Source organism: Colletotrichum orchidophilum (genome assembly GCF_001831195.1).
Source record: "Colletotrichum orchidophilum strain IMI 309357 chromosome Unknown Scaffold_26.1, whole genome shotgun sequence".
In the NCBI taxonomy this organism is placed as follows: Eukaryota; Fungi; Ascomycota; class Sordariomycetes; order Glomerellales; family Glomerellaceae; genus Colletotrichum; species Colletotrichum orchidophilum.
The window spans coordinates 210942-236976 of record NW_019172982.1 but is presented as its reverse complement, the minus strand read 5'-3'; the positions used below and the strand labels follow the sequence as shown (position 1 = coordinate 236976).

Sequence of the window (26035 nt, the reverse complement as noted above, 5' to 3'; positions counted from 1 at the left end):
CCGCCGACGTATTCAAAATACGGCACCCGCCTATCACGAATTGGATTGTTCACTCGGGGAATCTATATTCATTTTCAATGCTTTATCTTGCATCGGGATATCATCTAGAAAGTATAGGCAGACCGACTTGGATAGTTGTAATGGCTTGAATTCACTTCTTCAACCACTGTGTGCATATACGCACGATCTTGTACTACTTACTTGGCCACTGCCTTTGGTCCGATCTCCTCTTCGACAGTGTCACCTACTACATTGACTCCGGCATTGGTTTCGTTGTCCTCATGGCTTCCCTCAAGCGCAGACAGCACCAGCCAGGTGGGGAAGACACAGAGAACTGTGATACCAAAATTGAGGCCAATGCTGACAAAATGATTGGCGTTGCCCTCAGATTGCATCCTGTGGCGCGTCGTCAGTATCCGAACTATTCCATGTTGGCATAATCAAAAGCGAAATAGCGAGAGAAATATGGACGACTCACGCCCAAGCAACGGTTTGACCCAAAGCCTCTGTGCCTCTAAGGATGCCAGTGTGACGGCTCAAGTCTGAAAGGTCCGTCGCATACTGGCCGACAAGCCAGTACAAGAATTGTTGAAAGGCCTGACCACCAAATTGCCAGAAGAAGACGAGGGCGTAGCTCCTTCCAAATCCGCCGTGAAACCAATCGTAGACAGGCGGCTCACTCGCGTCATAAATCTGCTTCTGCAGTATGGTGGCCCACACCCATGTGCCGACCAGCATGACAATGATGGAGATGAAGGCAATCCGGCCACGGCTCTTGATGTGGATTTTCTGATTGTCCAGCAGCGTGGCGATGATGAAGGAGCTGAAGATGCCCGCGAAGTTGGTGAAGAAACTGGCAAAAGCCCTAGAGCGAACGGTGAAATATGTCGCGAGCCAGGTGCTCATGAAACCATTATAGAAGTAACTAATGAAGAAGGCTGGCAGTAGAAGCAAAACTCTGCGACTGGAGAACAGTTTTCCGACGGCCTTAAACTCGGCCCCCCAACTTGGAGCTCTCGGCGTGTTGATGACAGTTCCGTCCTTGCGCCAGACTTTATTGGCAGGTGACAAACACAGTGCAATGGGGAGACCAAAACACATGATTATAATAAAGACAATATAAGTCGATGACGAGACGGAACCCGTAGTCTTCCGGTTGGCGTTCAAGCCTAGGTTGATGGCACCGCCAACGATGGGGCCCGCGGCCTTAGCTGTCTGCCAGACGGCGAGATAGAATGCTCGGTCTCCAGGAGAAGGATAGCCGATGATAATGGCGGCCTCAGCTGCCCAAAAAAAGCCAGCAGAGATGCCGCAGAGGGCGCTACCAAACAACATGAACCAAGTGTTGGCACTGACGTTGTTCGTATACAAGCCGGCACCATAGAGCGGATAGCCTATGGCACCTAAAGCTAGCCCGTACGGTAGACCGATGCGGTTGTTGATGGCGCCCGCAGCGACACAAACAACCGCGAAAAGGCCGTACACTTCGCAAGGAAATTAGTCCAGGGAATGAATCTAATGCAAAGCTTGTTGTTGGGTTAAGATCATACCAAGAGCGTTGGCTGCGCTCACAGCGTACGGTTCGGCTGCGCCGCCGGCACCGAGCCCACCCAAGGCATCCCACATGCCAGGGGCCGTGAAGGAGACGCCACAAGCGGCGAGAATCTGAAAAGGTACGGATCGAAACAAAGACTTGGATTTCGGGATGGTACTCGAGATACGGCTCGGAGCCGGACCGGATATGGGACCACGGCCTGTGTGCTCCGGGTCCCGGTTGTATGGGGCGGTTTCGGACATGGTTCAGTAGCGGTTTTTTCAAAGACTACCTACTTTACCATGCGTTGATGGAGGTTTATCGGCGGGAAGAGGTTGCAGGGAGACAAATGGGGAAAGAGGCTCTAGTCAAACACATTGACATATGACCTGAGCCTCCAAGGTCTTTTAATCAGTACATGGCGGCATCGACAGACGATTTCTTCTCTTTCATCATGTCTTATTGTGGATTGATAGCGCAATCGGGTCTATGAGTAATAGAAACATTGAAAATGGAGCCATCCCCATCATTATATGTGGTCGCAGGAGGCGTAAATCCGTGAAACGGACGTTATAGTTAAAGATGTCCTGTGTGTCTTTCTGTTAAGAAAAGTTATCGTCTATTCGTGTCGGGGCGTTGGCAGTTACTTGTGCCGCTTACCTTTCTGCTAGGAAAGATTATCTGTTGGACAGCATTTACGCCTTGTGATCAGTAGAATAGAACCTATGTGACTTGATCGATTGTGAAGTAGCCGCGATCCGCACCACGACATCTCGGACGCTAGCCAGCCCGCCGGCCTGCCAGTCAGTCTATTGGCCTAAGGATGGGGCCCAAGGACTAGGGCTGTTGATAATCGTTTATCGCAGGGGGTTCAGGGCACAGCCACGTATGGCTGGTATATTAGCCGCTTACATACGCCTACTAACCGCCCGACTGAGCGCCCACGGCTAGTATCTCTATTTAATTAAACTATAAAAGACTCTTTCAAATAAATAAATAATTATGTTTTTATATTTTCATTTTATAATAATTATAAACTTAATTCTTCTTATAGAAATATTATTATTATATATTATAATAAGCTTAAAATATAAAGACTTAATTTTTATAATTTAAAATATTTATTTATTAAAAAAAATTATAAATTAATTAAGTAAATATATTAATTAAAAGCGTTTAGAAAATAAATTAGTAAACATATTTAAATAAGTATTAGTTTAATTATATATAATTGATATAGCCTCTTTAATAAAAAGTACTTTTAATAAAAGGGGTAAAACTATAAGTTAATTAAGTAAATATATAAGTTAAATATATTAATTATAAAAAATAATAAAATTAAAAAGTAATATAAAAAAATTAATATAAAAAAGTAAAATAAATAATATTATAAAAGGTTTAATATATAATATTACAACTTAAAATAAATTATTAAATTAAAGCTTTATTTTATAAAACTTACGTATTACGTTTAGTTAATTATAATAAAAATATTACGGCTAGCTAGTCGTAATAAGGTTTATATTAATAAAAATCGGGGCTACAATACTTATAAATAATAATTATCGTAAAAATAGTTTTAAAAAATATTATTTATAAGTCGTAAAGTAAATAAAACTTTAATAATTAATCGTAATTTTATTAAATAAGTTTTTAATAAAAATAATTAAAAGCGATTATAAGATTTAATATAAAGTTAATTATTAAAAAGTTATAAAAATTTAAATTTAAACTTAGTTTAAGTTTATATTATACTGTAAGGATGCCGCTGCCGCGCGCCACACTAGCACAGCCACCCTACGCTCAAGTAGCGACGGCTCGGCGAATCTTCGGCCCTGCCGGGCTAGGTTAAATTCTAAAGAACCGGCGATAGTTTTAAAGATTTTTAAACTTAAGTTTTAAAATTATAATAAGCCTACTTTTATATCTTTTTTAATCTAAATACTTAGCTATATTTTTATAATTTTTAAACTTTTATAAATTAATATGATTAGTATAGAATAAAAGATATTAATATAATTTAAAAATAATAAATATAACGACCGACGGAGCGGCGAAGGTATATATTACGGCCAGCTAGTCGTAATAAGGTTTATATTAATAAAAGTCGGGGCTACGATATTCATAAATAATAATCGTTATAAAAATAGCTTTTAATAAAGCTATTATCTATAAGTGGTAAGGTAGGTAAGGCTTTGGTAATTAATCGTAATTTTATTAAATAAGTTTTTAATAAAGATAACTAAAAGTAATTATTAAATTTAATACGAAATTAATTATTAAAAAAGTTATAGAAATTACAAACGTAAGCTTAACTTAAGTTTATATTATATATAAATCTTATATATTATTAAATAGTTTTTTTATATTTAAGACCGATATTATAAAATTAATCTTTTAAAAATAAACCGATTTTTATTTTATTAATTTATATTTAAAAACCGTTTATTATCTATCGATTTTTTTTATTATTACGTAACTTCTTTATAATTCTTTTAATTTATTAAAATAATATATATATTTTTATTATTTAATTATATATATAATAAAATAACCGCCGTAAAGTAGCGGGGCAAGTCTTTAATCTATTATATATATTAAATCGTAATATTAAATCTCCTTTTTAAAAATCTAGTCCTATAGACCTATAAATAAATATCCGTAGCCTAAATTAAGGCCTATTAAGTTATTAATTTATTATTTTTTATAATATTAATATTATATTAAATCGCATAAAAAAATCGAACGTTAAAATAAAATTTAAAAAAATAAAAATAAAAGATCGTAAGCATTTAGTATTTTTAAAATTTATTAAAACTCGTTTGGTTAATACCGATATACTTTATATTTATTATTTTTATATTAAAATTACGTATCGGTTTAATAAGGGGTTTTTTTATTATCGAACTTATATAAAAGCGAAAAAGTTTTATAATAGGGTATTAATAATATTAATTTATAATTTAATTTCTTGTTTTTTATTATATTTATAATTGTTAATAATTATAATTTAAAAACTTAATATTTAATAAAAAGAATAAAAAAAAAAATAAGTAAAATTTTTTTAAAACTTTACGAAGAGTTAGCCCGTTTTTAATTATTAATAACGATTATTATTAATTATTTATTTTATATTTAAAAGATTTAAAAGTTAATACGGGATCGTTAAGCTAAGACTTTTTTTTAAAAGATATAAAAAGTAAATAAATCCGATATTTTAAAATTTATATTAAATATATATAAATGTAAAATAGTTAAAGAATTATAGTTTATATAGGTTTTTAATAATATAAATTAGTTTTTTTTTAAACTTAATAATAAGTTCGCGTCCTTAAGACCGCTAATTTTATTTTTTAATAGTTTTTAAAAAATTACTAAGAGTTCTAAAAGTTCGTAACGGGTTTTTATATATTATTTTCGTATCTATAGTCTTTTTATTTAATAAAATATTTTTATTATTTTTTTTAAATTCGGTAATCGATAATTTATTTAACTTCGTACTCCGGTTTATTAAATTTAATAATAATACGATTTTTAATATATAAGCTTTTAAATATTAATATAAAAAATAAAATATAAAAAACTAAATAGTATTATATCGTATTTAAAAGTTTTAATTTAAAATTAATTAGTAAGACTTTTTTAATAATTTCGAAAGGTTTAAGTTTTTTATAATTTAATTTATTGTTTAGTTATTTCGTTTTAATATTATAACGAAAGAGGTATATATTATCTCTTTTTTTTAAAATTAATTTATTAATTTTTAATTTATTAGCGTATTTTTTTATATATTATTATATAAATTTAAAGTTTAAAAAAGCTTTTTTTTAAATCTTTTTAAATTTATTTACGTTTATTACGGCTTTTATAATTTATAATTTTTTATATACTTTTTTATATATAATTAATTAAAATTTATAATTAAAATAAAAAAAGGATTTTTTTATATTTTTACTAACTATATTATTATATATAAACTAGGCTATTAATAATAATAATATTTAATTATTTTAATTATAATTTATATAATAGTAGAGGTATATTTCGAAAATTTAATTAATTTTTTTTATTTATTTATTAATTTATAAATAAAAAAAAGTCAATAGTTTATAATTTATACCGAGTTATAAAATTAAAAATCTTTAAAACTTAGCGGTAAATAATTTATTTTTATTAAAAACTATTTCTTTAGGTAAACCGTAGTTAATAATAATTATTTTAAAGAAAATATATATTAATTTTTTAATATTATTTATTTATTTTATATAATATAAAATAAATAAACTTAATAAGTCGGTCGATGATAATTAAAATACTATTATATTATATATTTATAAATAGTTTTTTAAATTTTAATAATTTAATAATAAAATTTTAAAAAATTAAATATTATACTTTTAGTAATATTAATAGTAGTTATAGCTTTTTATAAAGTTTATAAGGGTTATATTTACTTTTTTTATAAATATTATAGTTTTTAATAATTTTAACGATTTCTATTCTTATAACGGATTTATTATAATATTAACAAATCCGTTTTTATATTTTTATAATACCTTAATAACCGTATATTTAAATATTATAAACTTTTATAATAAATTTAAGAATTATTTTTTTAAATAAGTTAATATTAACTTTTTTAGTTATTATAAAAAGTTTTATAATAAATATAAAATTATTTTTATCGTTATATTTAAAAATTATTTATATTTCCTTAAGGATTATAATTTTATAATTAAGTTGTTTATTAAAAATATTTATTTTATTATTTTTTAAACTTTTTTAATAAATAATTCGGAAATTAAATTTAAATAGGAATTCGCTTTATTTAATTTATTATTTATTTAAATTTTTATTTATTATAAAATTTATAAAGTTTTTATAATTTATATAAATAATAATTTCGTATTTAGTTTTTAAAAGCTATAGTTTTTATTTTTTAAAAGTTTTAATTATAGTTATTAATTTTTTATTATAAATTTATTAATTTAATTCTATTTTATAAAACGTTTTAAAATAAAATATATAAAAATAAAATACTTTTTACTAATCTTATTATTTTAAAATAGCTTTTATAATAAAATTTAAAACGTTAATCTCGATTTTAAATAATTTTTTTAAATCCGGGATTATAATTATTAATTTTAAAATAATTAAACTTTTAACTTTATTAAAAGCTTTTTTATATTTTTTATTTTAAATAAAAGTTATATTTTTCTTTATTAAGTTATTAAAGGGTTTAATAATATTAATATAGTTTTTAAAAAATCGTCGATAAAAATTAACGAATCCTAAAAATAATTATACGTTTTTAACATTAATAAATATAAACTAATCTTTAATTATTATTATTTTAAATACTTATATATAGATTTATTTTAACGTAATTATATAACTAAAAAAATCTACTTTTTATATATAAAATTCGTATTTATTAAACTTAATAAAGAGTTTTATATTTTAAAATTTTTAAAATATTATATAAATATATTTTCTATATATTTTAAAATTAAGAAAAAAGATAAAAATATTATTAAAATAAATAATTATAAAAATATCGACGTATTCCCTAAGTACGTAATTAATTATTATTTAAAATATAGCGGGTATATTAATAAATCCGAAAAGTATAACTAAATACTTATAAAATCCTTTATAAATTTAAAATACTATTTTCTATTCGTTTTTTTTTTTAATTTTAATTTAATTAAATACTTTTTTAAAATTTATTATAGTAAACTATTAAGCTCTATATAATATTTCCTTAAGTTTTATAATAAAAAGTAATAAATAGTAATTCTTTTTAATAATTTCGTTAAATTTTTTATAATTAATTATAAATTTAAACTTTTTTTTATTTTTTTTAAATATAAAAAAAATTAATATTCTTATTAAAAAAGATAATAATTTAATATAACCCTTTTTAAGTCTATTATTAATATACTTATTAAATTTATTACGTTTAAGTTAATTTATAAAATATAATAAATAGAATTTAAATTATATTCTTTTTTTTAATTTAATTTTTATATCTTAGTTATTATATTTTAATAATCCTATTTCTTTTTTTAAAACGAATAGTTTTATATAAATCCGGTACTCTTTAAATATAATTTAAAATAAGTCCGATCCTCGATTATTTATATCGAGTATAAATATCTTAATAAGTTTTATTATTTTAATAAAAGCGATATATTTAATTTATTTTTATTTATTAAATGTTACGTAAGACTTATTTAAACCTTTTTTTTAAGTTATTTAATAATTAAATTTATTTAATAAAATTAACCGGTTTTTTAATTTATTTATAAATTATATTTTTGTAATTATAAGATTCTTAAAATAACGTTAGTATTTCCGATCTCTATAATATCGTATTTTAATTATTTTAATTAATTATTAATATATATTATAAAGTATATAGTCTTTTAATTAATATATCCGTTATTATAATTAATTTTTTTTTTTTATCGTTTATAAAATATATAAATTTAATTTTCGTATTTATAATAAGTTATACTTATTTACTATTTTTAATAAAATAAAGATTTTTTAAACGCCACTATTAATAATAACATTTATATTATATCCGTTTATTTAAAATTTAAATTATAAATATTCTTTATTAAAAAGTATTATAAAATATAAAAACTTATCTATTTTAGCTATTTTTTATTATTCTTTTATAATTAACATACTTAGTTTTTTAATATTTTAAAAGCTAGTACCCGTTTTTTTTTATAAGCCGTTCGTAATTAATTATTAAATTAGGACACTTTTATTTTTTAATAAGTAAATATAGTATATTAATAATATTATAAATATCGTTTATTTTTTTATTAATAGGTTCTTTTTTTTTAAGAAATAATTTATAGTTTTTAAATACTTTAATATTAAATTATATATTTAAAATATGTCGGTTATATAGGTAGTTTTTTAAGTCCTTAGTAAGCTAATTTAGTTCTCTTTAAAAGTTTATAGATTCTTATTATTTTAATTACTTATTTAAATCGACTTCTTTTTTAATAATAAAATCGTTAATATTAAATAATATCCTATAATCGATTTCTAACTAAGTACGTTGTTAAATAACGTCGCAAGGTTCGTCCGAATTATAAAGCGATTATTAACTTATTAATTATTTATAATTTAATATATTAATATTATTTAAAAAGGGGTTATAATTTAATCCCTCGGTATTAAATTCCGTAAATATATCGTTAATAATTCCTTTATTTAAATCTTCTAACTTAATATTTTTTTTAAATATAAAAAAGTTTTATTTTAAACAGAATATATTATTTTTTATTATTATTTTAAATTATTTATATAATCGCTATTATAAAATAATAAAAACTATTTTTATAATTAAATATTAAAAAATATAAGCGTTTATTATATAATAAACTTCGTTTAGTTCTTTAATACGTTAATAATAACGTTTTTTTAACGTTTAAAGTCTATATATTAAATATATAATATCTATTTTTTTATTAATTTCGTATTTTAATTAAAAGAGGTTTTTTTTCGTTTTAATTTTTAGTTATTTTTAAAATTATTATTAAAATAAAGTAAATATTATTTTTAAATTTAATCGTTTTTTCTTTAATAATCGGCCGGCTTTATAATAACTAATTAAAATATAAATATAATTTTCGTTATAATTTTTTATTATTAAAAAGCGATATTTATAATATTAAATTATTTTATTAAATACTCGTCGTATTATATAAATAAATTTATTTAAAATTCGTATTTTATAAATTAAAATCTTATTTTTTAATTAAAATAGGTCGTCTTTAGTTTTAATTACTATTTTATTTTTTAATTTACTTCTTATTATCGTAAAGGTTTATACTCGTTTAAAAAAGCTAATAGGTTATATTTTAATTATTTTATATATTATTAATAATATTTAAATATACTTTTTATTATAGTTTTTAATAGTTTTAAAACGTTCTTATTTATTTATTATAATAAGGGTTTTATTAAAGGGTTTCTTAAGGTATTATCTTAATTATTCTTTATTATTTCGGTAAGTAAGGTAGTTATCGTCGTAATATATATTTTAAAAAAGTAATTTATAGGGTATTTTTTTAGAAATAATATTAATCTATTTTTTAAGGATAGGTCGTTATTAAATTTATTTAGGTTATTTATAATCTTTAGCTATATATCCTAGCTTATCGTAATTATAATATTTAAATTCTTTTTTTTAATAAAATTAGTTTTATTTTACTATATTAAAGTTTATAAGTCTATTATATTATTTATAAATAGTAGTTTATTAAGGGTTATTATTCTCGTTATAGCGGTATTTTTAATTAAAATTACGTTAAAATTATTATTAATATTTATATCCTAAATTAGGTTTTTATTATTATTATTTTTTTTTTTTATAAAAGCGGTTATTAATTTTAATTATAAGTTTAGTATATTAAAAGAAATCGTCTAATTTATTAATTTTAATAAGTTCGTCTTTAACTTTATCCTTTAGTTTTTAATAAAATATAAAAATCTTAATATCGTTAATAAGATTAAATTAAGTATTAAAACGTCTAAACTTAACTAAATAGTCTTTTACTAATTTAGTTTATTAAAATTATAATATATTACGCTCGGTTTATCGTTTTTTATTTAGATTTTAAAAAGATAATTTAAAAGCTTTTTTAAACTTATCGAAATTATAATAAATATTTTATATTTTAATAAAATATTTATTAAAAGTCTTTTTTTTAAAATACTTTTTTTAAAAAAGTTTAAATTATTTAAAAACTTATTTTTTAAAAAAACTAGCGGTATATATAACTTTTTTAATTTCGTTATTAAAGTTTTTTTAATAAAAGTTTTAAAAGTTTTTAATTTAAATTAAGAATCTTTTTAAAATTCTAAAGGTCCCGTTAAAAATAATAAGTACGTTAAATTTAAGTTTTTATTATTTTTTATTAAAAAGGGTAGTAACGATATTAGTAGTATTTTAAAACGTATTTATTTAATTAGTAAAGTTTAAAACTTTTTAATATTTATTTTTAAATTTTTTAAATATAACGTTAAATATTTTTTATATTTTAATAATATCGCGGTCGTTTTTAATTTAAACTTTTATTAATTAAGTAGTAATAGTATTAAAAAGGTCCGTTAATTTTTTATTATATTAAATATTTTAATTAATAATACGGCGTATTTAAATATATATTATTTTATTAAGGACCGCGTCCTTATTAAAATTATACTTAATATTAAGCATTTTTATATCTTTTTTAACTTAAATTAGCTTAGTATTTAAAACCTAAGGCTTTTTATTTTTATTAAAAAAAGATTTAATAAATATCGTTCGTATTATTTAATAAGTTTTTATAAAGTCGATTTACTAAATAAAAATAATTAAAATATTACGGTTAATTAATCGTAATAAAGTTTATATTAATAAAAGTCGGGGCTACGATATTTATAAATAATAGTCGTTATAAAAATAACTTTTAATAAAACTATTATTTATAAATCGTAAAATAAATAAAACTTTAGTAATCAATTATAATTTTATTAAATAAGTTTTTAATAAAGATAATTAAAAGTAATCGTTAAATTTAATACGAAGTTAATTATTAAAAAAACTATAAAAGTTATAAACATAAGCTTAGCTTAAGTTTATATTATATATAAATCCTATATATTATTAAATAGTTTTTTTATATTTAAGACCGATATTATAAAATCAATTTTTTAAAAGTAAATTAATTTTTATTTTATTAGTTTATATTTAAAGACCGCTTATCGTTCATCGGTCTTTTTTATTATTATATAATTTTTTTATAATTTTTCTAATTTATTAAAGTAATATATATATTTTTATTATTTAATTATATATATAGCGAGGTAGCCGCCGTAAAGCAGCGGGGCAGGTCTTTAGTCTATTATATATATTAGGTCGTAATAATACGCCTAAATCTTTTAATTAAATAAATACGAATATCGATAAATTATAAAAGTCTTTTATTATAATAAACTAAAGCCGACGTATCGCTAACAAAAGGACGGTCGGAGGAACGCTTTATTTAATAAATAAAAAAATACCGAGGGCTAATAAAAATCCGATTAACGACTTTATTATTTAATATTAATACGACGTCGAAAGTCTTAATAATAAATATATTCCGTAAAACGTTTTATTATTACCCCAACGAAATAATATAAAAAACGGTATCGTATTAAAAACTTAAATAATAAATTAAAATACCGTTATTTTATAATTTATAACGATATTAAAAGAAAAACGAAAGGATTTTTATAAATCGATCGCTAAAATTATAGCTTATTAATTTATAAAAAAAAATAAATATAAAAAATATAAAAAACTTCTTAATTATAATTACCGCCTTTTTAATAAAAACGCGACGATAATATAAATAAATAATTAAATTAAAATTATTAAAAAAGCGAACGATTTTTATTTTAAAACTTTAGCGGGATATAAGATTAAATAGGCCCTATTTAAAATTACTTTAATAATCTAAACTTAATAAAAAAACCACTAGATAAGCCTCCTAAAAGAGATTACTTAAGAGACATTTTTAATTTTTATTTACTAAAAGTATATCGACCTTAAAATATAAAAAAGGGAATATAAAAAAATATTATAAAAAGAAAAAAAAAATACGTTATTTTAATTTTTTATTAAATAGAATATAATATATAATAACTTAAGTATATACGTCGATATAAATAAAGAAAAAGCCTATAATTACTTTTTCAAACTCCTTTTTAAATTATAAAAAGAAATAATTAAATATTAAATCCCTATTAACGAACTTAAATTAATCGCTTATAAAACGGAACGACTTTATATATTATATATAAATTAATTTAATAACGCATCGCGGAGCAAAAATAAAAAAAAACTTAAAAAAAATATCAAATTTATAAAAAGATTCGCACCGTCTTAAAAATTAACCTTCGTAATATTATCTTTATAATATTTTATTATTTTTAATAAAACTTACCGTTTTTAAAAATATCTCGCTAAACAACTAGCGAACTAAACAGCTATATTATAAACTATTTTAATTATTTATTATAAATATAAAAAATAAAGATATATTATATCGAATTATTTTAATATTTTAAATAATACGTCGATCGGCTTACGATAAAACGTCCTTAAGGCTTTAATAAATACGATCTAAATAAAAACATAACATATTAATTAAAATAATTTAAAAAATAAATAAATATAAGCCGGTCCCCGATATTATTTATATTAAAAACGGAATCGGTATTTATTAAAACTATAGCTTAAGGCCGTGCGTTTATATTACAAAGCCTTTTTAAAAAAGAGGTCGTTATAAATATAAATAGTTATTTTTAAATTAATTTAATTAATATTTAATTAATTAAAAAGCTAAGTTTTAAACCAGCGTATATAAAAACCCTTTTTTTATATAGATTTAATAATAAAAAAAAGAAAATAAAATATATATACTAATTAATATTTTTTTAATAAATTTTAAAAAAAGGCCGAGGAAAATACGTTAATTATTTATAAATACCCCTCGGCCTATAAGGGTAAGTAACCTTTTTTTATTATAACGATTAATAAAATTAAAAAATATAATAATCGAGATTAAAACTAATACGTAGTATTATAACCGTATTTTAATTATAAAACTAACGGCGTTCGTATAAAAAATCGTAAAAAACAAAAAAACGATATATATTTCTTATATATATAAAGTAGTTATAAATATAAAAACCTTTATAAAATCTTTAAAAAAAAAAGAGGACTTATTAAAAGTTAACTTCTTAATAAAATTTATAAATAAACGAAGAACGTTTAATAAAGATATAGCAACGAACCCGTTTATTTTTAAAAAAGCGGAATATATTATTAACTTCTAAAAAGGTATAAAACCACCTTATAGCTTAATATACCCCTTAAATAAATAATAGCTCGATAAGCTTTATAAATATATTACTAAAAATATAACGAACGATAAAATCGTTCTGTTCGTAAATAAAGCGGGAGCCCCCGTTATATTTATATTTAAAAAAAACGGTATTTTAAAGCTAACGTATATGCATAGCGAGTCACCTATTATAATAAGTCGCCTACTTTTAAATACCCTCCTACTATTTATATAAATTAATTAAGCTATATCGTACGAAATTAATTAAAACTATTTATTAGCCTCTTTTTTAAAAGTCTCCTAAACTATTTAATATATTTATATATTATATTTAGTTTTTCTATAATTATCGTATTACCGTCTGCGCGATTTAACCCCTTTTATATGAGTATCCTTTTAATATATATTTTCGCTTTTAATATTAATAACCCCCTTTTTTATTCGGATTATTTTAGCCTTAGTAGCATTAAATAAGCCTTTAAGACGTAGTTATGTTTTTTTAACCCTCCGGCGCTTACTTAGTATTTTATTTATCGTACAAAGCCTACGGTACTTAGCTTTAATAAAAGCTAGTTATTACGACCTAATATATATAATAGACTAGGGACCTGCCCCGCTACTCTACGGCGGCTACTTCGTTATATATATAATTAAATAATAAAAATATATATATTACTTTAATAAATTAAAAGAATTATAAGGAAGTTATATAATAATAAAAAAGACCGACGGATAATAAACGGTCTTTAAATATAAATTAATAAAATAAAAATCGATTTACTTTTAAAAGACCGATTTTATAATATTAGTCTTAAATATAAAAGAACTATTTAATAATATATAAGATTTATATATAATATAAACTTAAGCTAAGCTTATATCTATAATTTCTATAACTTTTTTAATAATTAATTTCGTATTAGATTTAACAATTATTTTTAGTTATTTTTATTAAGAATTTATTTAATAAAACTACGATTAATTACCAAAGCCTTATTTATTTTACGACTTATAAATAATAATTTTATTAAAAACTATTTTTATAACGATTATTATTTATAAATATCGTAGCCCTAATTTCTATTAATATAAACCTTATTACGATTAATTAACCGTAATATTTTAATTATTCTTATTTAATAAATCGATTTTATAAAAACTTATTAAATAATATAAACGATATTTATTAAATTTTTTTTTAATAAAAATAAAAAGCCTTAGGTTTTAAACGCCGAGCTAACTTAAGTTAAAAAAGACGTAAAAATACTTAATATTAAATATAATTTTAATAAGGACGCGGTTTTTAATAAAATAATATATATTTAAATACGCTACGCCGTTAATTAAAATATTTAATATAATAAAAAATTAATAAACCTTTTTAATATTATTATTATTTAATTAATAAAAACTTAAGTTAAAAACGACCGCGATATTATCAAAATATAAAGAATATTTAACATTACGTTTAAAAAACTTAAAAATAAACGCTAAAAGGTTTTAAACTTTACTAATTAAATAAATATACTCTAAAATACTATTAATATCGTTATTACCTTTTTTAATAAAAGATAATAAAAATTTAAATTTAATATATTTATTATTTTCGACGGGACTTTTAAAACTTTAAAAAGATTTTTAATTTAAATTAAGAATTTTTAAAACTTTTATTAAAAAGATTTTAATAATAAAATTAAAAAGATCGTATATACCGTTAGCTTTTTTAAAAAATAAGCTTTTAAATAGTTTAAACCTTTTTAAAAAAAGTATTTTAAAAAAGAGACTTTTAACGAATATTTTACTAAAATACGAGATATTTATTATAATTTTAATAAATTTAAAAAAGTTTTTAAATTGTTTTTTTAAAATTTAAATAAAAAACGATAAGCCGAGCGCAATATATTATAATTTTAATAAACTAAATTAATAAAAAACTATTTAACTAAATTTAAACGCTTTAATACTTAACTTAATTTTTATTTTATTAAAGACTAAAAGATAAAATTAAAGACGAATTTATTAAAATCGACGAATTAAACGATTTTTTTTAATATATTAAATTTATAATTAAGATCGATAATCGCTTTTATAAAAAAAAAAAAAAAAAAGAAAATAACGATAAGAACCTAATTTAAAACGTAAATATTAATAATAATTTTAATATAATTTTAATTAAAAATACCGTTATAACGGGAATAATAACTTTTAATAAATTACTATTTATAAATAATATAATAGACCTATAGACTTTAATATAACGAAATAAAATTAATCCCGCTAAAAAAAAGAATTTAAATATTATAATTACGATAAGTTAAAATATATAATTAAAAACTATAAATAGCCTAAACGAATTTAATAACGACCTATTTTTAAGAAATAGATTAATATTATTTTTAAAAAAGTATTTTATAAATCACTCTCTTAAATTATATATTACGACGATAATTACCTTACTTACCAAGATAATAAGGAATAATTAGGATAATACTTTAAGAAACCTTTTAATAAAACTTTTATTATAGTAAATAAATAAAAACGCCCTAAAACTATCGAAAACTATAATAAAGAATATATTTAAATATTATCGATAATATATAAAATAATTAAAATATAACTTATTAGTTTTCTTAAATAAACGTAAACCCTTACGATAATAAAAAATAAATTAAAAAATAGGATAGTAATTAAAACTAAAAATGACTTATTTTAACTAAAAAACGAGATCTTAACTTATAAAATACGAATTCTAAATAAATCTATTTATATAATACGACGAATATTTAATAAAATAATTTAATATTATAAATATCGCTTTTTAATAATAAAAGATTATAATAAAAATTATATTTATATTTTAATTAATTATTATAAAATTAACCGATTATTAAAGAAAAGACGACTAAATATAAAAATAATAATCGCTTTATTTTAATAACGACTTTAAAAACAAATAAAAACTAAAATAAAAAAAAACCTTTTTTAATTAAAATACGAAATCGATAAAGAAATAAATATTATATACTTAATAAACGGACCCTAAACGTTAAAAAAACGTTATTATTAATATATTAAAAAACTAAACGAGGCTTATTATATAATAAACGCTTATATTCCCCGATTTTTAATTATAAAAATAGTCCTTATTATTTTATAATAACGATTATATAAATAGTTTAAAATAATAATAAAAGATAATATACTTTATTTAAAATTAAATTTTTTTATAGTTAAAAAAAATATTAAATTAAATAACTTAAGTAAAAAAATTACCGACGATATATTTATAAAATTTAATACCGAGGGATTAAATTACGACCCTTTTTTAAATAATATTAATATATCGGATTATAAATAATTAATAAGCTAATAATCGTTTTATAACTCGGACGAACTTTACGACGTCGCTTAACGACGTACTTAATTAAAAATTAATTATAAAATATTACCTAATATTAACGATTTTATTATTAAAAAAGAAACCGATTTAAATAAGTAGTTAAAATAATAAGAATTTATAAACTTTTAAAAAGAATTAAATTAACTTACTAAGGACCTAAAAGACTACTTATATAACTAATATATTCTAAATATATAATCTAATATTAAAATATTTAAAAATTATAAATTATTTCTTAAAAAGAAAGAACTTATTAATAAAGAAATAAACGATATTTACGATATTATTAATATATTATATTTACTTATTAAAAAATGAAGGCGTCCCGATTTAATAATTAATTACGAATAGCTTATAAAAAAAAGACGGGTATTAACCTTTAAGATATTAAAAAACTAAATATATTAATTATAAAAAAATAATAAAAAGCGACTAAAATAAATAAGTTTTTATATTTTATAATATTCCTTAACGAAGAATATTTACGATTTAAATTTTAAATAAATAGATATAATATAAATATTATTATTAATAACGGTACTTAAGGAATCTTTATTTTATTAAGAACGGTAAATAAATATAACTTATTATAAGTATAGAAATTAAATTTATATACTTTACGAACGATAAAAAGAGAATAAGTTAATTATAATAACGAATATATTAATTAAAAAACTATATATTTTATAATATATATTAATAATTAATTAAAATAATTAAAATACGATATTATAAAGATTAAAAATACCGATATTATCTTAAAAATCTTATAATTATAAAAATATAATTTATAAATAAATTAAAAAACCGGCTAACTTTATTAAATAAATTTAGTTACTAAACGACTTAAAGAAAAAAGTTTAAATAAGTTTTACATAATATTTAATAAACGAAAATAAATTAAATATATTATTTTTATTAAAACGATAAAACTTATTAAGATATTTATACCCGGTACGGACGATTAAAAATCGGATTTATTTTAAACTATACTTAAAGAGTACCGGATTTATATAAAACTATTCGTTTTAAAAAAAGAAATAAGATTATTAAAATATAATAATTAAAATATAAAAATTAAATTAAAAAAAGGAATATAACTTAAATTCTATTTACTATATTTTATAAATTAACTTGAACATAATAAATTTAATAAGTATATCGATAATAAATTTAAAAAAGGTTATATTAAACTATTATCCTCTTTAATAAAAATACTAATCTTTTTCGTACTTAAGAAAAATAAAAAAAAGTTTAAACCTATAATCGATTATAAAAAACTTAATAAAATTACTAAAAAAAATTATTATTTATTACCTTTTATCGTAAAACTTAAGGAAATATTATATAAAGCTTAATAATTTATTATAATAAACTTTAAAAAAGTATTTAATTAAATTAAAATTAAAAAAGGAAACGAATAAAAAACGGTATTCTAAATTTATAAAAGATTTTATAAATACTTAATTATACTTTTCGGACTTATTAACGTATTCACTATATTTTAAATAATAATTAATTATATATTTAAAAAGTACGTTAATATTTTTATAATTATTTACTTTAATAATATCCTTATTTTTTCTTTTAATTTTAAAATATATAAGAAATATGTTTATATAATATTTTAAAAACTTTAAAATATAAAACTCTTTATTAAACTTAATAAATACGAATTTTATATATAAAAAGTAGATTTTTTTAATTATATAATTATATTAAAATAAATTTATATATAAGTATTTAAGATAATAATAGTTAAGGACTAGCCTATATTTATTAATATTAAAAACGTATAGTTATTTTTAAAATTTATTAATTTTTATTAGCGATTCCTTAAGGACTACGTTAATATTATTAAACTTTTTAATAACTTAATAAAGAAAAATATAACTTTTATTTAAAATAAAAAATATAAAAAAACTTTTAATAAAATTAAGGATTTAATTACTTTAAAATTAATAATTATAATTCCGGATTTAAAAAAACTATTTAAAATCGAGATTAACGCCTTAGACTTTATTATAAAAATTATTTTAAAATAACGAGATTAATAAAAAGTATTTTATTTTTATATATTTTATTTTAAAACGTTTTATAAAGCTAAATTAAATTAATAAATTTATAATAAAGAATTAATAATTATAATTAAAGCTTTTAAAAAATGAAAACTATAGTTTTTAAAAATTAAATATAAAGTTATGATCTATATAAATTATAAAAACCTTACGAATTTTATAATAAATAAAAATTTAAATAAATAATAAATTAAATAAAACGAATTTTTATTAAAATTTAATTTCCGAATTATTTATTAAAAAGGTTTAAAAAATAATAAAATAAACGCTTTTAATAAACGACTTAATTATAAAGTCACGGTCCTTAAGGAAATATAAGTAATTTTTAAATACGACGATAACGGTGATTTTATATTTATTATAAAACTCTTTATAATAGCTAGAAAAGTTAATATTAGCCCGTTTAAAAAAATAATTCTTAAGCTTATTATAAAAGTTTATAATACTTAAATATATAATTATTAAAGTGTTATAAAAATATAAAAACGGATTTGCTAATATTATAATAAATCCGTTATAAAAATAAAAGGTACTAAAACTATTAAAAATTACGATATTTATAAAAAAAGTAAAAATAGCCCTTATAAACTTTATAAAAAGCTATAATTATTATTAATACTATTAAAAATATAACATTTAATCTCTTAAAACTTTATTATTAAACTATTAAAGTCTAAAGAACTACTTATAAATATATAATATAATAATATCTTAATTATCGTCGACTAACTTATTAAATTTACTTATTTTATATTATATAAAAAAGTAAATAATACTAAGGAATTAATATATACTTTTTTTAAAATAGTTATTATTAACTACGGTTTATTTAAAGAAATAGTTTTTAATAAAAATAAGCTATTTACTACTAAATTTTAGAGATTTTTAATTTCGTAACTCGGTATAAATTATAAACTATCGACCTTTTTTTATTTATAAACCGATAAATAAACAGAAAAAATTAATTAAATTTTCGAAATATACCTTTATTATTATATAAATTATAACTAAAATAATTAAATATTATTATTATTAATAGCTTAGTTTATATATAATAGCGTAATTAATAAAAATATAAAAAAATCCCTTTTTTATTTTAACTACGGATTTTAATTAATTATATATAAAAAAATACGTAAAAGACTATAAATTATAAAAGCCATAATAAACGTAAATAAACTTAAAAAGATCTAAAAAGAAGCCTTTTTAAACTTTAAATTTATATAATAACGTATAAAAAAATACGCTAATAAATTAAAAATTAATAAATTAATTTTAAAAAAAGGAAATAATATATATTTCTTTTACCGTAATATTAAAACGAAGCGATTAAACAATAAATTAAATTATAAAAAACTTAAATTTTTTAAAATTATTAAAAAAGTCTTATTAATTAATTTTAAATTAAAACTCTTAAATACGATACGATACTATTTAGTTTTTTATATCTTACTCCTTATATTAATACCTAAGGGCTTATATATTAAAAATCGTATTATTATTAAACTTAATAAACCGGAATATAAAGTCAAATAAATTATCGACTACCGAACTTAAAAAAGATAATAAAAATATCTTATTAAATAAAAAAACTATAAATACGAAGATAATATATAAAAACCCGTTATGAACTTTTAAAACTCTCGGTAACTCTTTAAAAATTATTAAAAAACGGAATTAATAGTCTTAAAGACGTAAACTTATTACTAAGCCCGAAAAAGGACTAATCTATATTATTAAAAACCTATATAAATTATAATTCCTTAACTATTTTACGCTTATATATATTTAATATAGACTTTAAAGTATTAGATTTATTTACTTTTTATATCCCTTAAAAAAAAGTCTTAACTTAATAATTTTATATTAACTTTTAAGTTTTTTAAATACGAAATAAGCGATTAATAATAATCGCTATTAACAATTAAAAATAAGTTAACTCTTTATAAAGTTTTAAAAGTTCTTTACCTATTTTCTTTTCTTTTTTATCCTATTTTTTTTATTAAATATTAAGTTTTTAAATTATAATTATTAATAATTATAAGTATAATAAAAAATAAAAAATTAAATTATAAGTTAATATTATTAATACCCCGTTATAAAGCTTTTTTACCTTTATATAAATTTAATAATAAAAAAACCCTTTACTAAACCGATATATAACTTTAATATAAAAATAATAAATATAAAGTATATCGATATTAACCGGACGAGCTTTAATAAACTTTAAAAATACTAAACGCTTACGATCTTTTATTTTTATTTTTTTAAATTTTATTTTAATATTTAATTTTTTTACGCGATTTAATATAATATTAATATTATAAAAAATAACGAATTAATAACTTAATAAGCCCTAACCTAAGCTATAAATATTTATTTATAAGTTTATAAAACTAGACTTTTAAAAAAAAGATTTAATATTATGATTTAATATATATAATAAACTAAAGACTTATTTTACTACTCTACGGCGGCTACTTTATTATATATATAATCGAATAATAAAAATATATATATTACTTTAACGGATCGGAAGAATTATAAGGAAATTATATAATAATAAAAAGGACCGACGGACGATAAATAGTCTTTAAATATAGATTAATAGGATAAAAATTAATCTATTTTTAAAAGACTGACTTTATAATATCGGTCCTAAATATAAAAGAATTATTTAATAATATATAGGACTTATATATAATATAAATTTAAGCTAGGCTTACGTCTATAACTTTTATAGCTTTTTTAATAATTAACTTTATATTAAATTTAACGATTATTTTTAATTATTTTTATTAAGAACTTATTTAATAAGATTACGATTAATTATCGAAGCTTTACCTACCTTACGACTTATAAATAATAGCTTTATTAAAAGCTATTTTTATAATGATTATTATTTATAAATATTGTAGCCCCGACTTTTATTAATATAAACCTTATTACGACTAGCTGGCCGTAACACTAGTTTATATATTAACTTATTAATACCTTTGGCTTATAAGTTAATAACTTTATATAAATATATTAATAAGCTATATTAATAGCTATAAATCCGTTTCTTAAATAAAATAAAGCTTCGTACAGCGTTATATACTATAATTAATATCTTTAGGTCCTAAGAGCCCTAGCTACTTAAACATAAGTTAAATAATATTAACGTTTTTAACTTAAAATCTAAATAAGAAATAATTACCTTTAAGTTAAAAAGTATAATTTTAGTTTATTTAAAACTAACTCGTACGTTTTTTTTACTTATTAAAATAAAAAAAGCTATTTTAAAAGTAGGAAAGAAGTCGTCTTTAGTAATATACGTAATTTATATTTATATTATCTTCTCGATTTCTTTACTATATAAAGCCTTTAATAAGTTAAAATAACTAATATTAAAAAGCTAAAACTTATATAATAAATAAGGAGGTATATAAAAAACGATAATACTACGCTCTTTATAATAATTATCGAATTTAATTAATTTATAATTATTATAATTATTAAAAATTAAAAGCCGCTTAATACTTTTTATATAAAACTTTATATATTTTTCAAAATACTTTAACTAATCTAAACCGATTTTATTTATAATCTATTTATTTTCGCTAAGGTAAATACGTTATTTAAAAAGGAATTAACTATTAATATATTATAAAAAAAAATAATATTTATTTTTTATAATAACGTACGGAGGTAGCGCCCAGCCATCTACATATATACCTTAAATAATAAAAACCTATTCTTAATTATTAAACTACTTTATATAAAGCCTTCTATAACGATTAAAAATTATAATAACCTTTACGTACGAAAATACTTTTATTAAAAAGCCCGTTTTATTAAAATTATAAATATTATAATTATATATTTTATATTTTGTAATTATGTTTTATATAAAAGTAAACTAGGCTTAAATAATTATAAGATCCTTAATTAATACTTTTTAATAATCGATTTTATATTAAAAACGCGTTTTTAATTATAATTAACGTTATATAAAATTCTTTACTTATTATAGTCCGATATATATTGCGTCGCGTTTAGTAAAAAGGTAATCGGTTATATTTTATATATTATTAAGTCGCAATAAAAATCTTTAATTAATTAAGTTAATAATTTATTTAAAAATCACGGTTTTTTTTAAAAAAATTATTTTTTTTAAATTCATATAAATTTTATATTAAAATAATAAGTTAATACGTTAGTCGTAAAGTATTATTCTTAAGATATTATAAATAAAAGCTACTTTTCGTATAAATAAATTTAAATCTTTTTTAATAATTTAAAATATAAGGATAATACGACTTTTATTTAAAAAAAAATTTATAATCGTACGTAAAGAAAAATAATTATTAAAATAGAAAATGTAGAAGGAAAAGAAAGTAGGCGACTCGTTATAATAAGCGACTCGCTATATATATACGTTATATATAAATTATAAAAAATTAAATAATATTATAATTAAAAACCGTTACTTATTACTACTAATCGGCGAACTATTAAATAAGTTACGGGGAGTTTAATAGATTTTTAAAATTAATATTCGTAATATATATTATCGGATTAATATTAAACCGGTCGATAAATAAAAGACGGCGTTCTATATTAAATATAAATATTTTAAATATACGATAATATTATTCGGGCTTATAAACGTATTAGCTTTATTCTAAGCGTATATTTATTAAACGCTCGCCGACTTATTAAATATATATTATATTATATATATAAACGATATCTTTATTTTTTCCAAAATAAGAGAATAATATATAAACGATTTTAAAAAAGTCTTTTAACACTTATAGCGATTTTATTTATACGTTAAGCTTAATAAATATAGCTTTTATTAATAAAAAATAGAGTTTTTAAAATACGTAATCTTTTTAAAAGGTATATTAATAGACGAAGAGAGAATATAAATTATCGCTAAATAAAAGCCTCCTTTTATATATAAAAAGATTTAAATATTTTTAGGGTTTTATAACTTTTATAAGAAGTTTATTTTTAAGTATTTAAGGATTATAATATTTATAACGACCTTTTTAAAAAGGAACGAGTTAAAAAAGAAGTTAAAAAACTTTTTATAGCTTATCGTAATATAAAAAGCTTTTAATAAATTAAAAACCGCTTTCTTTTTAATAATTATATTACGCTATTAAGACCCCGTTAAAAAGATAAAAGTTAAGACGAATATATTATAAAAAGCTATATTAAATATCCTATTATAACTAATAAAAGCATAATAGCGCTTTATAATATATTTTAATTAAAAGCTTATTAATATAAAATAAAAATAAGCGATAGGATAATAAAAGCTTTTCGTTATTATAAAAAGCTTAGACTATTAAGCGCGTTATTTATAAAATATTTTAAAAAGGTTTACTATATTTATGGATTATTAAGCTTTTAAAAGCGTAATTAATATATCGGCGTAAGACTTTTATAAAAGGCTTATTAAATAGCTATATAAATTATCGGTATTTAATTTTAATATTTAATACCGATTAAATATAATAAACTTAGCCGATAAGCTATTAAAAAGACTAGATTATATAAAAAAGGAGGCGAATTATAAAGATATATTATTAACTTTCGCTAATAAATTAAACCTTATCGATAAATTACCGTCGGAAATACGATAAAGAATTTTAATATTAAAAAGGAAATTTAAAATAATAAAAGCGTTTATTTTTATAATATAAACGGTTAAGAACATAAGCTTTATATTTATAATTTAATAAGCGTCCTCTAAATTAATTATTTATATTATAAATATTATAATAATAATTATTTATAATAAAAACGAGATAATAAAGAACTAATTTTAATAATAGTATATTAAAAATAAAACCTTATTAAGAATTTAAATAAATATCCTAATATAATATATCTTTAGGAAAGTTATAAAAGAATTTATAAAACGAGAAATAATATTCTTTTAATAACTATCCGATATTTTAAAAAATTTAATTTAAAATTTTTAAAATAAAAATAAAAATTATTAAATATATTTAATAAAAGCTAGCGGGCTAATTAGTAAAAAGAGGGGCTATTATTAAAATATTAAAAGTATTTTATTTTATAAAAAGAGACTAGTTATCTTAAGGGAGGCCTCTTTATAAAAAGAGATCCTTTACCAATATTATAATAACTTAAAATCGGGATATATAAAAATAAATAAGACTATAGATTTTATTATAAAGAAATTTTATTAACTAAACGTCTTTTAAAATATTAAAAAATACGTAATAAATTACGAACTGTATTAAAGAATACGTATTTTACAATATAAACCATATAAATAATTTTAATTATTATTTATACCGGTATACCCGTTTTAAAAAATTAATTTAAACTTTATTATAAGATTTATACCGAGCTTTTATAACGACGGCGCTAAATACGATAGTATTTTTATTATAATATATAAAATAATAAAGTTTACGATATTCTTAAGAATTTAAAAAAATATTATAATATCCTAATTAATACGTTATTTATATAAAAACGTAGAGTATAAATTTAATACGCCTAAAGGGATAATTAATAATAAGGATAAGCTTATTATTAACCGCTTTTAAAAGGAATTTATAAAAAAATAAGTAATACGCCGCCGATTATTTACCGCTTATTATTTTTAAATAAATAAATAAATAAAATTTTTTTATTAAATATTAAAAAAGTATTTACGCGCTTACGCTAAGGGCTCACTAAATAAATAGGCTATATAACTCTTAAAGGCCGAATTTATATATAATAATAGCCGATACTTAACGACGGGAGTCTTATTAATAAAAGCGTTATATAATTATAATTTTAAATATATTGAATACGTCTTATTAATTTTAAAAATTATAATTTAGGATATAAAAAAAAAAAATTATATAACGAACTTAAAATGTAAAGTATAAAAATATTAATAAAAAGCGGTTAAAATATAAATAAAAGGGTATAACTAAAGGTATAAAACCTAAAAATACTACTAAAGATAAATCGTCGGATTATTAATAAAAAATTTTTAATTTAAAAATAAGAAATTAATACCCCGCTTTATATAAATTATAATTACTAAAAAGATCGGCTTTTAAACTTATTAAATTTACTTTTCAAAATAATATTAAAA

At 19.5% G+C, this 26035-nt stretch overlaps 4 protein-coding genes across 4 annotated transcripts; 3 read left to right on the top strand and 1 right to left on the bottom strand.

The window, feature by feature from the left end:
* Positions 1 to 197: 197 nt before the first annotated feature.
* CORC01_04105 (uncharacterized protein) lies at positions 198 to 1797 on the bottom strand (the record flags this gene model as incomplete). Its single annotated transcript, XM_022615753.1, has 3 exons — positions 198 to 396; positions 479 to 1484; positions 1551 to 1797. The coding sequence occupies 3 exons, from the start codon at positions 1795 to 1797 to the stop codon at positions 198 to 200; spliced, it is 1452 nt and encodes a 483-aa protein (XP_022477709.1).
* A 16239-nt stretch (positions 1798 to 18036) lies between these two features.
* Positions 18037 to 18195, top strand: CORC01_04104 (uncharacterized protein; the record flags this gene model as incomplete). Its single annotated transcript, XM_022615752.1, has 1 exon — positions 18037 to 18195. A coding segment is annotated over one exon (159 nt), but the record flags the coding sequence as incomplete, so codon positions are not given.
* Positions 18196 to 19644: 1449 nt separating this feature from the next.
* CORC01_04103 (uncharacterized protein) lies at positions 19645 to 19794 on the top strand (the record flags this gene model as incomplete). Its single annotated transcript, XM_022615751.1, has 1 exon — positions 19645 to 19794. A coding segment is annotated over one exon (150 nt), but the record flags the coding sequence as incomplete, so codon positions are not given.
* Positions 19795 to 20247: 453 nt separating this feature from the next.
* CORC01_04102 (uncharacterized protein) lies at positions 20248 to 20451 on the top strand (the record flags this gene model as incomplete). Its single annotated transcript, XM_022615750.1, has 1 exon — positions 20248 to 20451. A coding segment is annotated over one exon (204 nt), but the record flags the coding sequence as incomplete, so codon positions are not given.
* Positions 20452 to 26035: the final 5584 nt, after the last annotated feature.